Raw genomic sequence first — 14,109 nt, forward strand, 5'->3', positions numbered from 1 at the left:
TTTGCTAGGTCTTTTTTTTTGGGGGGGGGGAGGCCTTATATTTAGCAATTCAGCAAAACCTCTACTAGGTCTTATTTTCAGGGGATGTCTTGTTTTTGGGGAAATAGGGTATTGTTCCAGAAACGCTTCAGCTAGGGGCATTCCCACCATAAGTGGAAATATGTCCCTTTGTGCATTCCAGATCTCCAGCAGTGATTACTTTGTTTCCTATGTATCTCGTGTCATTTAACCGGTGTGGTATACCATCTCCATATGACTTTATACACGTTTTCTTTTACTCTTATTGACAGATTCTGAACCACTCTCCCATTTTCACAGATATTTCTTGCTTTTCAAGTTTACTTAGCCATTCTTCATATTTATTTAACTCTTGACATATGGGATTTTTACCAAACCAGACGTTCTTCCATTTATAATAACTGCTGTCTCCTCCTTGCCTCAGAAAATGCTCTAAGCAGTTTTGGTGCTTGGTCAATGGACTGAGAAATTCAAGTAATTCAACCCCATCAATCTCTCCATCAAATGGATATAGTCATTTTTCCACCCTCTTTTGGAAAGTCAAAGCTCAGTGATAGATTCTTCTGAATTGACTGACTGGCCCCCTGTTTCAGTAGGGAAGTTGCAGGTCTGTACTATCTCCCAACTTATTTCAGGCTTCTCTTATTCCAACTATATGTTATATCGCGGTATTTCTGTCAAGCATCCATTCCGTAATGGTTCCCTCTGGATTCCTTCTTTGTGATCCTTTGTCCAAATTCGCTGGGAACTCTATTTATTTATTATTTATTTACAGTATTTATATTCCGCCCTTCTTTCTCACCCCGAAGGGGACTCAGGGCGGATTACAATGAACACATATATGGCAAACATTCAATGCCAACAGACAAACAACATTCAGTTTTAGACAGACACAGAGGCATTTTTAACATCTTTCCAGCTTCACGGTTCCGGCCACAGGGGGAGCTGTTGCTTCACTGTCCATTGGTGGCTGTTCTTCCTCTTCTTTTCCTCGTGAGCAGTTTTATGGTGTTGTAGATTAGTTAAATTAGCCTCCCGCATAAAGCGTACCTTAAATTTTCCCTACTTGACAGATGCAACTGTCTTTCGGGGCTGCTAGGTCAACAGCAAGCCGGGGCTATTTTTTTTTAATGGTCGGAGGCTTAACCCGACCCGGGCTTCGAACTCATGACCTCTCGGTCAGTAGTGATTTATAGCAGCTGGTTACTAGCCAGCTGCGCCACAGCCCGGCCCCTAGGGAGTACGATCTAACCAGTTATGGCCTGATGTAAATGTAACTCCCCTTTCTGCAACAACCTTTTCCAAATATCAACGTTTTCTTTCAAACATAGGGCCCCACTCAGACATAGGCATCGCAAAGGCCTTTTGCAAATTAGGTCAAATAGTAGACAATCAGAACATATGGGACTTATAGTCATTAGAGATATCTCTGAAAAATCTCTTTTTAAACCCATGTCCCCCTCACAATTAATCCTACACATAGGGCCAAGCAGGGCTGCATATTGAAAGTACAGTAGAACCCCGGTAGTCCGAGTCAAACGGGCGGACCTAAGCTCGGTCAACCGGATGACTCGGATTACCAGGCCTCTCGGTTGGGAGGCAGCATGAATCCGGAGGAGTTTGCACCCTTCCGGATCCATGCTGCCTTCCAGCGGAGGGGAGACCTCCATTGAGTGGGTGAATGGGGAGGGCCGCAAAAGCCCTCCCCGTTCACCCACCTGCCCGCCCGTACCTCGGCTCCTTCGTCACGCCGGGCCCAGCAACACTGGTGCCCGGCGTGGCGAAAGAGTCGGACATGCGTGTTGCTAGGTAGAAAGCAAGCTACCAAGCAACACGCATGGGGCGCTCGCCCCTTGGGAGGTGACCCCTGCGTGTTGCTAGGTAGCTTACTATCTACCTAGCAACACGCAGGGGCCACCTCCCAAGGGGCGAGCGCCCTGTGCATGTTGCTAGGTAGCTTGCTATCTACCTAGCAACACGCACGTCAGTGAGCAGGTGAACGGGAAGGGCCTTTGCGGCCCTCCCCGTTCACCTGCTCGGATTGCACGGAGGCTTGAACGAGTGGGGCTCAAACGAGCGGGGTTTTACTGTAAATATTTCATTACTTTTTTCGTTATGTAATTGCGCAAGGGAGGGAGTGTTCTATCTCTGTGCTTAACTAAATGAACTGGAAGGCACCGTAGCACGAGGGACAGATCGGAGACTGCATTTGGTAAATCAAAATATGTTATTAATAGACAAATTGAACTTCCTTTCCTCTTGTTGCCACTACAAAATCTCTATGAGGAAAGAAAAATCTTTTAAGTCTATGCATTTCTGGATGGATATTGCCACACAGCATAAATAAATAAATAAATAAAGTCTTGACATTACTGGATTCTTTGTATCTTTCAGGTGACTTTAATACAATATTGTCATGACTTTCTCAATTACTGCATTATATGGTTTCTTAATCTAACTTGAACACAGTTCTGACATGACGTGAATTTCTGTGCTCCTTTTAGCTTCCTACACTTCCTTCCAGTGCTTCACCAACTGACAAAATCTAACTGACAAAAATAACTGCCATTTCCAGGCTAAGCTCGGCCCCCTTAGAATCTTAAAGTTAACAGGGCAGCAGGTGATGTTCTTCCTCCTGGTGGCACATATTTACCACTGTCTCCCCCCCCCCCCCCCACACACACACACACAAGTTTCAGAACATTTAGGTCATTCACTGATTTTGAGGAATTTAAAAAAGTTTTTATGAACAACTTAAAACAGCAAGAGCGATCTCTTGAATTTCTATTTTCAGTGATACAACATAACCAGGGCATCATTCCCACCAAGTTCCATAAATATTTGTACATCCCTGATTTTTAGGGTATTTTAACCAACTTAAATTTAACAGTACTATTTCCTTGGGAGACCCCAAAGGCCATCCATTCCAACTGCTAGGCTGAGTACCTTTATTTATTTATTTATTTATTTACAGTATTTATATTTCGCCCTTCTTTCTCACCCCGAAGGGGACTCAGGGCGGATTACAATGAACACATATATGGCAAACATTCAATGCCAACAGACAAACAACATTCAGTTTTAGACAGACACAGAGGCATTTTAACATCTTTCCAGCTTCACGATTCAGGCCACAGGGGGAGCTGTTGCTTCACCGTCCATTGGTGGCTGTTCTTCCTCATTCTTTTCCTCGTGAGCAGTTTTATGGTGTTGTAGATTAGTTAAATTAGCCTCCCGCATAAAGCGTACCTAAATTTTCCCTACTTGACAGATGCAACTGTCTTTCTACACTGTGCTTCTGCATCCCAATCTCTGTTTTTGTGGTCTCAGTGTAGAAGTTAATATTTTTCTTTTTCTCTCTCTTTGCATTTGTTCTGCCTGAGATTACATACCTTTGTGGTATAGGTCTTGTAATAATACAATATGTCTGTGGCCTAATGTGCTCTCAATGTCTCCAGGTGTGATGCCTCATGGGCCTTGTAGTCCTGCTCATAGTGCAATCGTGACAGATGAAGACGAAAACATGGGTTTTTCACCGGTTCAACAAGAGCCGGAATCTTTCCAGCTGCCAGATGTTTTCGCCCAAGAACCCAGTAAAACAGACCTTGGGCATTCCTCACCCCCGTTCCCTAGGAGACAGTCCTATTCTGCAGACAGGGGAGTGAGAGAACAGACTCGCAGGAGCTTACGGATTGCAGCTAAACAACAGGCTGATTAGCCATGCTTCCCTTGGGAAATTCTAAGGAGTTTCACATCTGGACAAAATTGGGTTTCGTTTCCCGTTCTCTAGGGAAAGAGGTCGTTGGCGGGAAAACGAGACCCTAATATAGGTGCCTGGCACGTTAGAATTGTTGCGGAGTCAACAGAGCAGCTCCAGAAGCAACTTCGTGTTTCCAGCCTTGTGTGGACTTCGCAAAGTCCGCAACCCCAGTTCCTTGCCTTCCGGATCAAGTATTCAAGATTTGTCTAGCCTTGTTTTTAGCCACGGACCTTGTTCTTAGAATCTCTGTTTCGCCTTGTTCCTAGTCACGGACCTTTTTTTAAAATATTTTTTATTGTTATTATTGAAAAAAAGTTACAATTATATAAACATGTTCTATACATTTCCCCCTCTTTTATTTACATCCACCCCTGTGCTCCCCTTCCCCAGAGCCATCTCTTCTTCTGTAGTCCCACCAAAAGTTCAATTCTTCATTTGGAGGTAAATTCCCATCTTCTTTTTCCAATAATTTTTCTAGAAATTTTCTCCAAATACTTTCAAAATCATTTTTTTCCCATAATCCCTTCTTTACTTTTAAATTTGATGTTAGCTTGTCATTCAGTGCCATTCGCCAAACTTCTTTATACCATTCACGGACCTTGTTTAAAGATTCAAGTTTGTTTCCAGCCTTGTTCTCAAGCTACCTTGGACTTCAAAGACTCTGGGCATTTTCCCCACACTATTGCTTGGCAATAGTGTGTGTTTCGGTTATTGGATTAAAAACTTTGAACTCTAATATCATTTATTGGACAATACATTTTTGGACTATATTTGACCTCATTTGATAGGTCTGCTTCTGAACTATACTCTTCACTTGTTTTTATTACTTTTATATATTTACTTAATAAAGATATTAGATAGATATTGGTCTCTGCGTCAGGTTCTTGGTGCTCCGTTGCCTCGGGCGTGACACCAAGTGCCTTGCTTTAGAAATGTTGGACAGGGATCATGCTGCAGGGATAGAGACGATCAGGAAAATGCTTTCCAACCTTAGCCCCTTTCTGTGGTGACCATACTGTTAGAGGTCTTCATTTACAAAGGTTGGATTAGAAGCTTAACCAATTGTAGAGCAAGAAATCTCATTCACAGAATCTTGGGCCACAATCCCCTTTGTATCTGAGCAGGGATTTCTCTTTGTTTGGCAATTGGCTCTCTGAGTTGGGCTAGTCATTTCCCCTTCTTCTCCTGCATTTGCTACAGCACTAGGCTATTGTTTTTCATGTCCAGTGAGATCTTTCTTTGCTCCACTCCTGATGAGATTTTCCTCTCATTTGTCTGGCAGGTAACCTCTGAATGTACCTTCTGAAGAACACTTTGCCCCTTTTTAGGACTGAAATGAAAGTACACAGCACTGACAAGAACAAGAAATAAGTTGGAGAAATTATATTTCAACTACATGCCTGTGTATTCAAGGAGGAAAGGAATGATTGTGCTGTAAGAAGAGGGGCTTGGTAAAGAGGAAAGAAGACTACAGCAATCAATACAAAGACTCAAAAGAGGAAATCTTATCCTGTTCTGGAGTACATAATTGTCAACTTCTGGCATAATATTTGAATCATAAATATAAAAGAATGGAAAATCTTGATTCCTTGTCAAAATCACACACAGGGGTGAAGCTACATAATTGTATGGACTGTGGGAAATGTTTCATTGGGAGGAGCTCCCTTAATAAACATCAACAAACTCACACTGGGAAGAAGCCACATAAATGCATGGAATGTGGAAAGAGCTTCACTCAGAGTGCACATCTGAATATCCATCCAAGGACCCACACAGGGGAGAAGCCACATAAATGCATGGAATGTGGAAAAAACTTCAGTGAGAGTGGAAGTCTGCGTATCCATCAAAGGACCCACACAGGAGAGAAGCCATATAAATGCATGGAATGTGGAAAGAGTTTCAGTAGGAGTGCACATCTGAATATCCATCAAAGGACCCACACAGGGGAGAAGCCACATAAATGTGTGGAATGTGGAAAGAGCTTCAGTGAGAGTGGAAAGCTGCGTATCCATCAAAGGACCCACACAGGGGACAAGCCACATAAATGCATGGACTGTGGAAAGAGCTTCAGTGATGGTGTGAATCTCCGTACCCATCAAAGGACCCACACAGGGGAGAAGCCACATAACTGCATGGAATGTGGAAAGAGCTTCAGGCAAAGTGGTGGCTTTTTGCAGTTGGCAGATCGTGATTTTGTCAATGTCTATTGTTTCCAAATGCCAGTGAGAGACAGACAGACAGGCCGAGAAGAAGGAAGGAAGGAAGGAAGAAAGGAAGGGAGGGAGGGAGGGCGGAAGTCCCCCATCCCTCCCCCACTCACCACCTCCTCCTCTCTCTCTCTCTCTCTCTCTCTCCGAAAGGCCTCCTCCTCCTCTTTCCTTCTTTCCTTCCTTCCTTCGTTCCTTCCCTCGAAGGCGCTGACAGGAAAGAGCGCCGCCCGGCCCCGCCCACCCGGAGTCTTCCCGCCTCTCGCTGCACTTCCGCCCTCAAGAAACATGGCGGCCGCGGGCAAGATTCCCACAGAGGGGCGGGGCCCGAGAGAAGCGGAGAGGCAGGCGGACAGACACGCCCCTTCTTTCCTTTCCTCTCAACGCCCAATGAGAATCCGCCTTCCTCTCAGAGCGGCGTCATCGGTCTCCGGGCAGGAACGCCCCCGCCCCCCGCTCCGCCCTTCTGCCGTTAACGGTCACTCCAGGAATCGGCCAATGGGAATGGGCCTCGTCTCTCCGCGTCATCCGTCTCCAGGCAGACTCGCCCGCGCCTTCCCGCCTCTGGGCCGGACTCTCCTGGCCCGCTCCTCATCGCAGGCAGGCTGCCCGAGGAAGCGCCGGGTGAAGCGGGGAAGGGGGGGCCAGGCCAAGGAGCGGGAGGCGCCTCTGCGTGGAGATGGAGATGGAGATGGGGGGGGGGGGCAGGAAGGGAGGCAGGAAGGGAGGCCTTGAGGCGAAGGGCCAGGCAGGCCAAGGCCGGAGGGGGGCGCGGGGGAGACTCGGGGACCCACTCAGCCCCCCCCCCAACACGCACACGCACACTCACCCCTCCTCCTCCTCCTCCTCCTCCTCCTCCTCCGCTTCCTCCTTCCTCTCCCTCCCGCGCTCGCTCTGACAGGAAAAGGCGCCTCTCGTCCTGAGTCTCTCTAGGAAGACGCCTCCCTCCTCGGTGGACTTCCGCCCGGGCTCAACATGGCAGCCGCGGGCACGATGCCCAGAGAGGGGCGGGGCTTCTCGGCCGTCGAACGGAGCTCTAGACAGAGAGAGACGCTCCTCCTTTCTTTTCTTCCCAACGCCCAGGGTCCGCCAATGGGAATCCGCCTCCCTCCCTGACGTCATCCGTCTCCGGGCAGAATCTCCCCCGGCCCTTTCCTTCGCCGTTCCGCCATGAACGGCCATTCCCGGGACCTGAGGGCCAATCTTTACCTCAGCTTGAAGGGTGGAAAGAACATTGGATGCCAAAAGGAAAGGTAGGATTGTTTGGAAGAGTGAATGTGATGGGTCTGCTGTAGAACGAAGGAGGTCTCTTTGAGAAGAGGAAAGAAGTGTCTCCGTGTCTTCTGTGATCCCAAGAAAGAGGGAGGGAGGGCGGGAGAGAGGCCTGGCCTTGGTTTTGCCTTCACGTCCCTCTCTTCAGCCCAGGCCCCGGGATGAGAGACATGGCCTCGGGGTTGGGGAGATCCACAGGGCCTCGGAGACAGAAGCGAACGCCCTCTTCTCCTCAGGACCTTCTGGCCTTCCCAGGAGATCCGGCCTCCTTCCCGCCTCCTCTTCCCGTTCTTTGCAGGCATTTCATCTCATCATCACGACTGCCAGATGGATCCGAAATAGCAGCTCCATTGGTTAGTCAATTAGGATTGTGGGCGTGAGAATTCACTATGTTTGTTATCTTTTCTTTTATTTAAACACTACACAAATATGTATTTGTATATAAATGTTTCACTCTAAAATATCTAACATGGCTTGCCACCTTTTATATTCTAATCAAAGAGTGTTGATAGGTCAGTTATTCAAAGTCTCTTGAATAAAGAGTTCAAAAATGGTACAAAATGTAACTGTATACTATTAATAATATTTTAGTCAACAGGTCCTGCTGTGGCCATCTTCCTTTGCTTCTTTGTGAATTCAATGAATGGCTTCCATTCTTCTTGGAAGTTTCTGTGTATTTGTTTGTTGTACAGCTAAAGTTAGTTTGTCCTATTTGGCCATTTCAAAACCTTTTGTCATCCAGTTTTCTGGTGTTGGCATGTCTTGTTGTTTCCATAGTTTTGCGTATTCAGTTCTTGCTTCTGTTGTCATATAAAGAAAGAGTCTTTCTTGATGTTTCCCAGTAGAAAAAGTTCTGGTCTTAATGGGATTTTGTACTCTAGAATAGTTTCCTCTGTGGATTTTTATTCAGAATTCGTTAGCTTTTGGACAAGTCCCAACATATCATATATCTCTCTGTGTGTGTGTGTATTTGAGAGTTTTTCTGGAGTTATTTACCATCTATGTATCATTTTGTAGAAATTTTATTTAATTGTGTGACTCCTTGTAAATTTTAGTCATTTTTACCAGAGCTCTTCCCATTCTCATGGACTTATTGCCCAGTCTAGACTTTTCACCCACTGACTCATAGGTTCTTTTATTTCTTCATCAATTGTAAAATCTTTCAGAAGAAATTGATGCAGCTTCCCAGTTGGCTTGTTTTTTTGTCTGTAGCAGTTGGTTCCGCTGATTCTCCGATTCTTGTCTACCCATTTTGTTGTCTAGACGGAGTCTCTGTTGGAGTCAGTTATAATGAAACCATGTCATTGTTGAGTCTTCTTTATGTTTATTTATTACAAACGAACAAAATTACAATATTACAACATTTCTACCCCGCCCTTCTCACCCATCAAGGGGACTCAGGGTGGCTTACAGTATAAAACACATATATCAAACAATTACAGTCACATTTCAAAATTCCATTTAAATTAAGTTACATTCAGACCTTCATAAATATACATTTAAATAAACATTCAAGGTGCATTTCAAGTACAAACCGGGTCTGTGATTATACCTTGGATCATATAGTTGCCATTTCTGCTGCTACTATTGCTCAAAAGCCTGGTCCCACAACCTTTCTGCCTTTCTTTCGCAGAGGAAACGGGATTTTGGGCTGAGAATCTCGGTGTAGAGCCTGTGGAGGGATTTCTTTCCCTTGAAAGAAAGAAGAGGGAGGAAAAGCATCTTGGGTACGGTTGGGTTCTTCACCAGAGTGGTTCCAACATGGAGAGACCCAACTCATGTGGGCCTGAAGCAGGACCTGGGAGCAGTGGGGAATCCTGGGAAAGAACCAGACATGAGTCCCTGAGTGTGGACCTTGACAGCTCGGACACACAGCACTTCAGGCAGTCCTCCTACCAAGAGGGTGAAGGACCCAGAGGGGTTTGCAGTCGTCTCCACGGTCTGTGCCGCCAGTGGCTGAAGCCAGAGCAGCACACCAAGGCCGAGGTGCTGGACCTGGTGACCCTGGAGCAGTTCCTGAGCATCCTGCCCCCAGAGATGGGGAGCTGGGTCCGAGAGTGTGGGGCAGAGACCTGTTCCCAGGCGGTGGCCCTGGCGGAAGGCTTCCTCCTGAGTCGGGCCGAGGACAAGGAGCAGGAAGGACAGGTGAGAGCATTCCCTCTGGGATTCACTAACCTGGGGGCTGATGGACAGGTTAAGCTTGCATCCTGCCTTTCTTCCAAGATGGGACCGATGTGGAGGATGAGCAAGGCCCTGCTCCCTCGGCCTCTTTCCCCACCTGCTCTGCCCCTCCATCTCTACCGTCAGCTTGGTTGATGCTCTGCTCAAGATAGAACATAGACAATGATGGGAGGGGGAGGGGGGCATTGGTTCCAAACTAGGTTCCCATCCCAGAGTTATTCTTTCCAAAAAGGTCTATAGGTCTGTGATATTTCTGAACTTTTCCCAAACTCCTTCTGGAATGCTCTGTGCTCTTCCAGGCCCATAATAATAACTCCATGGAAGTCCCTGCACCAGAGGAATCTCCACCAGACACCACCCAGAGTCTCAGGCAGAAGGAGCTGAAGCGGGAAGGAGACGGGGCTGCCGCCTTGCAGGGTGAGGAGGAACTCTTCTGGGAGTTTTGGGGTTTTGTGCCAGTGGAAATCCCGCTTTGGGGGGATGATTGTACACCCACAGTTTGAGCTTCAGAAGGTGAACATGCAGGATCATTTGGCCTTGAGATGGGTATATATCTTAAACTCATGTCTTTTCTGTGATGTTTTATGTACTTTAATATGTATTTTATAGAAAGGCAGTTTTAATGTGGATCTTTTATAGAAATATGTATCTTTGTTGAATTTTGACAAAGTTTGTGTTTTTAAAATTGTGTTGGAACTCCCCTCAAACTGCAAGGAGAGGCAAGTAAGAAATAAAATTATTATTATTGTTATATGTAGGCATTGGGTTGCTAAAGGTGTCATTTCAATTTGATTTGCAGTTTTCTTTCTTGCACCAAGCCCAATGCTGGTTTCACTTGAACATCCTCACAGCACTGCTTGTGAGATAAAGTCCTAAACCCTCACATTGTACATCTTCTTGGGCTGTTGAATGCGCCTGTGTTCTTAGGGTCGTTTCCTCATCGGTCTCTTTATAGGACTGCAATGGTCACCTCTGAGGCCTGTTTATGTGACCAGCTTTCCACCCCTTGCTCTCTCTCCAGGGTCTGGAATGATGCTGTTGCCGAATCCTCAGCCGTTTCTCCCCCTTTGCGATGGAGTGGGACTGAGTCAGGTAAGCAGAAGGATTCCTGGGAGAGGAGGACTGGGCCTGCCGGGGTGCCTTTGGTTCCAGGCTTAATTGTCAAATATCTGTTGAAACAGACAAGATTGAATGTGTTTCCTTAGAAGAGAAATACTGAAGGTACAATTGCAAACAGCACCAACAAGGAGGGAAAAAATGAAGAGAAAAGTAAAGAAACCAGAATGGATGTTCAAAGAACTTTCAAAGGAGCTAAGATTGAAAAGGTGACATGTACAAGAAATGGAAAGGGGGGGGGGTCACAAAAGAATTTGAACAACTAACCAGCTTAAGTAGGGAAGAGGTCTAACAATCTAAATCAGAAATTGTGGTCAGAAGAAAAAATGAGGCAACAGTAGGGTCTGTGCCTGGAGAAGGTGGTGAAATGCTAACCGGGGATAGGAAAGAGGTAGAACATGGCCTCAGTCTTCTCCCAAAAGGAAATGGGTATTCTTCCTGAGCAAGATGGAGCAACTGGGGAAATGCAACCCCAAATAGGTAAAGAAGGAGTCCAGGAATATCTGGCCACTCTCAATGAATTCAAGTCTCCAGGGCCAGGTGAACTATACCCAAGAGAATTGAACTAAGAGTAGTAATCCCAGAACCACTGTCAATCCTCTTTGTTCATTTTTGGAAACAGGAGAAGTCCCAGCAGGCTAGAGGAGGCAAAGGTGGTCTCTATCTCCAAGAATGGACCAAAAAGAGGTCCCCTAACAATGACCATCCAGTTATCTTGACCTAAATAACAGGGAAGATGTTGGAGCAGATCATGAAGAAGGCCGTCTGGAATCACCGAAGGGAAGATGGGTTTCTCCAAAACAAGTCATGCCAGACTAATCTGTTTTTCAGTAGAGTTACATGCTTGGTAGATGAAGGAAATGCAGTGGATGTAGCACATCTTGCTTTCAGTAAGACCTGTGGAAAGGCCTCCCATGGTTTTACCAACAACTAGTAAAAAGTGGGCTGGATAATACTCCTGTTCGGTGGATTTGTAATGGTTTGAGCGACAAAGGGTGAAGTGCCGCAGGGTTCTGTCCTGGGCCCAGTACTGCTTAATATGCGTATCATGTTTTCAGATGAAACCAAATTAGCAGGGATAGCTAACAGTCTAGAAGATAGGATCAGAATTCAAAATGGCCTGAACATGGTGGAGAGCTGAGCCAAAACTAACCCAATTAATGTCAACAAGAATATATGTAGAGTAGTACACTTATGAGAAAAAGGCCATGCACAGGAACAGGATGGGTGACACCTGGCTTGACAGTCATTCATATGATGGGATCTTGGAGTGTTAGAGGACTACAAGTTGAACATGAGCCAACAATGTGATGCAGCAGCTGAAAAGACTGGGATTTTGGGCTGCATCCTAAGGAATATTGTGTCATTCTTTCTGCTTTGGAGACCTCAACTGAAATAGCACTGTGTCCATTTCTGGGCATCACAATAAAAGCTGGAACATGCTCAGATTCCGTTTCTGATTCTACGTATCAATTAAGAAATGGTTCTGACTGTGATCAACCCGACGTCTCTACAAAGCTTACAACTGTGTCATGGAGGCCTTGGCCCTTTCCCTTCCAAACAACCAACAGGAATGTAAATCTGCTTTAAAGATTTTCTTGTTATTATTTTTCTTGCTAGCTCTCACGTGAGAAGGGAATCTTTTCTTCTTCCGCCAGGGCCCAATCGCCTTTGAGGACGTGGCTGTGGATTTCTCCCTGGAGGAGTGGGTTCTCCTGAATCCGGACCAGAAAGCCTTGCACAAGCAGGTCATGGAGGAGATGAATGGGATTGTGGACTCTCTTGGTAAGGCTCCCTCACTGATGGGGATTTCTGTTTCAAAAGGCAGTATTATCCTACATCATCACATTAACTGAGGGTCCGCAAGGCAGGGCTTATGCTAGAAATATATGACATAAGAGTAATATTAATAATAATAATAACATTAGCACCAATTCAGACTCAAGTGGGAAGATTTCCATAACTGGAGTCAAGTCGAAGCATCTCTCTCTCTCTCTTTCTCTCTCTCTCTCTCTGAGTGTTTGTATGAGAGGCAAGGAGAGAGAGGGAGCAGATTGGCTGGAAAGAGGGGCCGGAGAATGGATCATGAAGAAAAAAACTTCACCTGGCTTCAGATACCCATACGTGGCTATTAGGCTTGATCGATCCATGAAAAATTTGATTCAAAACTCGTTTCAAAACTAGAGGGGGCAGTTTTTCGTTTTTGTTGCTAATAACGAATTTGGCCCCCAAAATTTTTCGAAATTAACGAAAATTCGTTATTTTCGAAATTAATTCGTTAATGGCGGACGCGCATGCGCGGTCGCCACAAAACAGCCCCAGGGGGGGGGGTCGGGGGCTCTCCTGCTCTCATTTTTTCAGCTATACTGATCAAATTTGGTTCAGTGGGAGAACAAAACCCACCCTGCTTGTTTGCTAAATTGCAGAGCGTTTGCCCTTTCCTAAGATTTATTGCACAATTTTATAGTTTGCTGTGCCCGGCCACGCGTTGCTGTGGTGTATGGGAATTCTTTGTTAGGTAGGTGGAATAACAGTGAATAATAGCTTTGTAGCCTGAAAGCCTGGCCATTTTCTTATGGGAATCCTTGTTTGGTGAGGTGGAATAGAAAGGAATAGGCTTGCTGCTTGGAAGGTTAGGTACTTGCCTTTTAGGGGGGTAGAATTGTAATGAATAGCCTCGGTGGTTCAAAGCCTGGGTGCTTGCTATCTAGGGGAATTCTTTGGTTGGTCAGATTCAGAGTAGTATCACTGTTTCAAAGCCTGGTCGCCTTTTTCGAAGGTTAATCTTTTATTGGTCTGGTTGAATTGCACTGAATATCCTTGCAGCTCAAAAGTCTGGCTGTATTTATTATTTTGTATTATATATATTACTACTAAATATAGAAAGCACGGCACATTGCCTGTTGTTGGTTTTGGCCTTTTTTTGGTGTTGTGATGTGTGATTGTGTTGTAACATACTGGAGGCAAGAAAAGAAAAGAAAGAAAAAGCCACAGCCGGCAAGGCCCGCACGTTGAAATATTGCCCAGGGGGGCCGGCCACCATTGGCCGGCACGCTTCCCGAAAAGGAAGAAAGAGTGGCCGCCCCCAAGGAGGTTTCCGTGCCAAATCGCACAAAGGGTTAAAGAACGACAGCCGAGAGAGAAGAGAGATGCGGTGCACCGCGGGAAACACGACCACGTAGGCCGTGAGGCAGCAAAAACAAAACAAAAGAAAGATACACCCCCAGGCGACGACGCCCGCACCTTGAAATATTGCCCAGGGGGGCCGGCCACCGTTGGCCGGCACGCTTCCCGAAAAGGAAGAAAGAGAGGCCGCCCCCAAGGAGGCTTCCGTGCCAAATCGCACAAAGGGTTAAAGAACGACAGCCGAGAGAGAAGAGAGATGCGGTGCACCGCAGGAAACACGACCACGTAGGCCGTGAGGCAGCAAAAACAAAACAAAAGAAAAATACACCCACAGGCGGCAAGGCCCGCACCTTAAAATACTGCCCAGGGGGGCCGGCCACCGTTGGCCGGCACGCTTCCCGAAAAGGAAGAAAGAGAGGCCGCCCCCAA

The 14,109-nt window shown here is 46.2% G+C and overlaps 3 protein-coding genes across 4 annotated transcripts in view; 2 read left to right on the top strand and 1 right to left on the bottom strand.

Moving 5' to 3' along the window:
* The window catches only part of LOC134294916 (gastrula zinc finger protein XlCGF57.1-like), a 48,189-nt gene extending 41,516 nt beyond the window's left edge, over positions 1–6,673 (bottom strand). Inside the window, exon 1 of the mRNA XM_062966757.1 lies at positions 6,102–6,673. The gene's annotated coding sequence lies outside the window, so the exon portion shown is untranslated. The remainder of the gene's footprint in view (positions 1–6,101) is intronic.
* On the top strand, positions 3,572–6,613 carry LOC134294908 (zinc finger protein 239-like). Its single transcript, XM_062966748.1, has 2 exons — positions 3,572–5,935; positions 6,474–6,613. Exons 1-2 carry the CDS (start codon positions 5,350–5,352, stop codon positions 6,611–6,613), a joined length of 726 nt encoding a protein of 241 aa, XP_062822818.1. The 5' UTR covers positions 3,572–5,349.
* Positions 6,674–7,105: 432 nt separating the features above from the next.
* On the top strand, positions 7,106–10,195 carry LOC134294920 (zinc finger and SCAN domain-containing protein 23-like). Of its 2 annotated transcripts, none has more exons than XM_062966778.1 (3): positions 7,106–7,238; positions 7,556–7,610; positions 8,891–10,195. In XM_062966778.1, the coding sequence occupies exons 1-3, from the start codon at positions 7,224–7,226 to the stop codon at positions 9,571–9,573; spliced, it is 753 nt and encodes a 250-aa protein (XP_062822848.1). In that variant the 5' UTR covers positions 7,106–7,223; the 3' UTR covers positions 9,574–10,195. The 2 variants fall into 2 exon arrangements, with proteins under 2 accessions (XP_062822848.1, XP_062822847.1); XM_062966777.1 differs by having other exon boundaries at positions 7,131–7,238; positions 7,406–7,610.
* Positions 10,196–14,109: the final 3,914 nt, after the last annotated feature.

Source organism: Anolis carolinensis, unplaced genomic scaffold (assembly GCF_035594765.1).
Source record: "Anolis carolinensis isolate JA03-04 unplaced genomic scaffold, rAnoCar3.1.pri scaffold_29, whole genome shotgun sequence".
In the NCBI taxonomy this organism is placed as follows: Eukaryota; Metazoa; Chordata; class Lepidosauria; order Squamata; family Dactyloidae; genus Anolis; species Anolis carolinensis.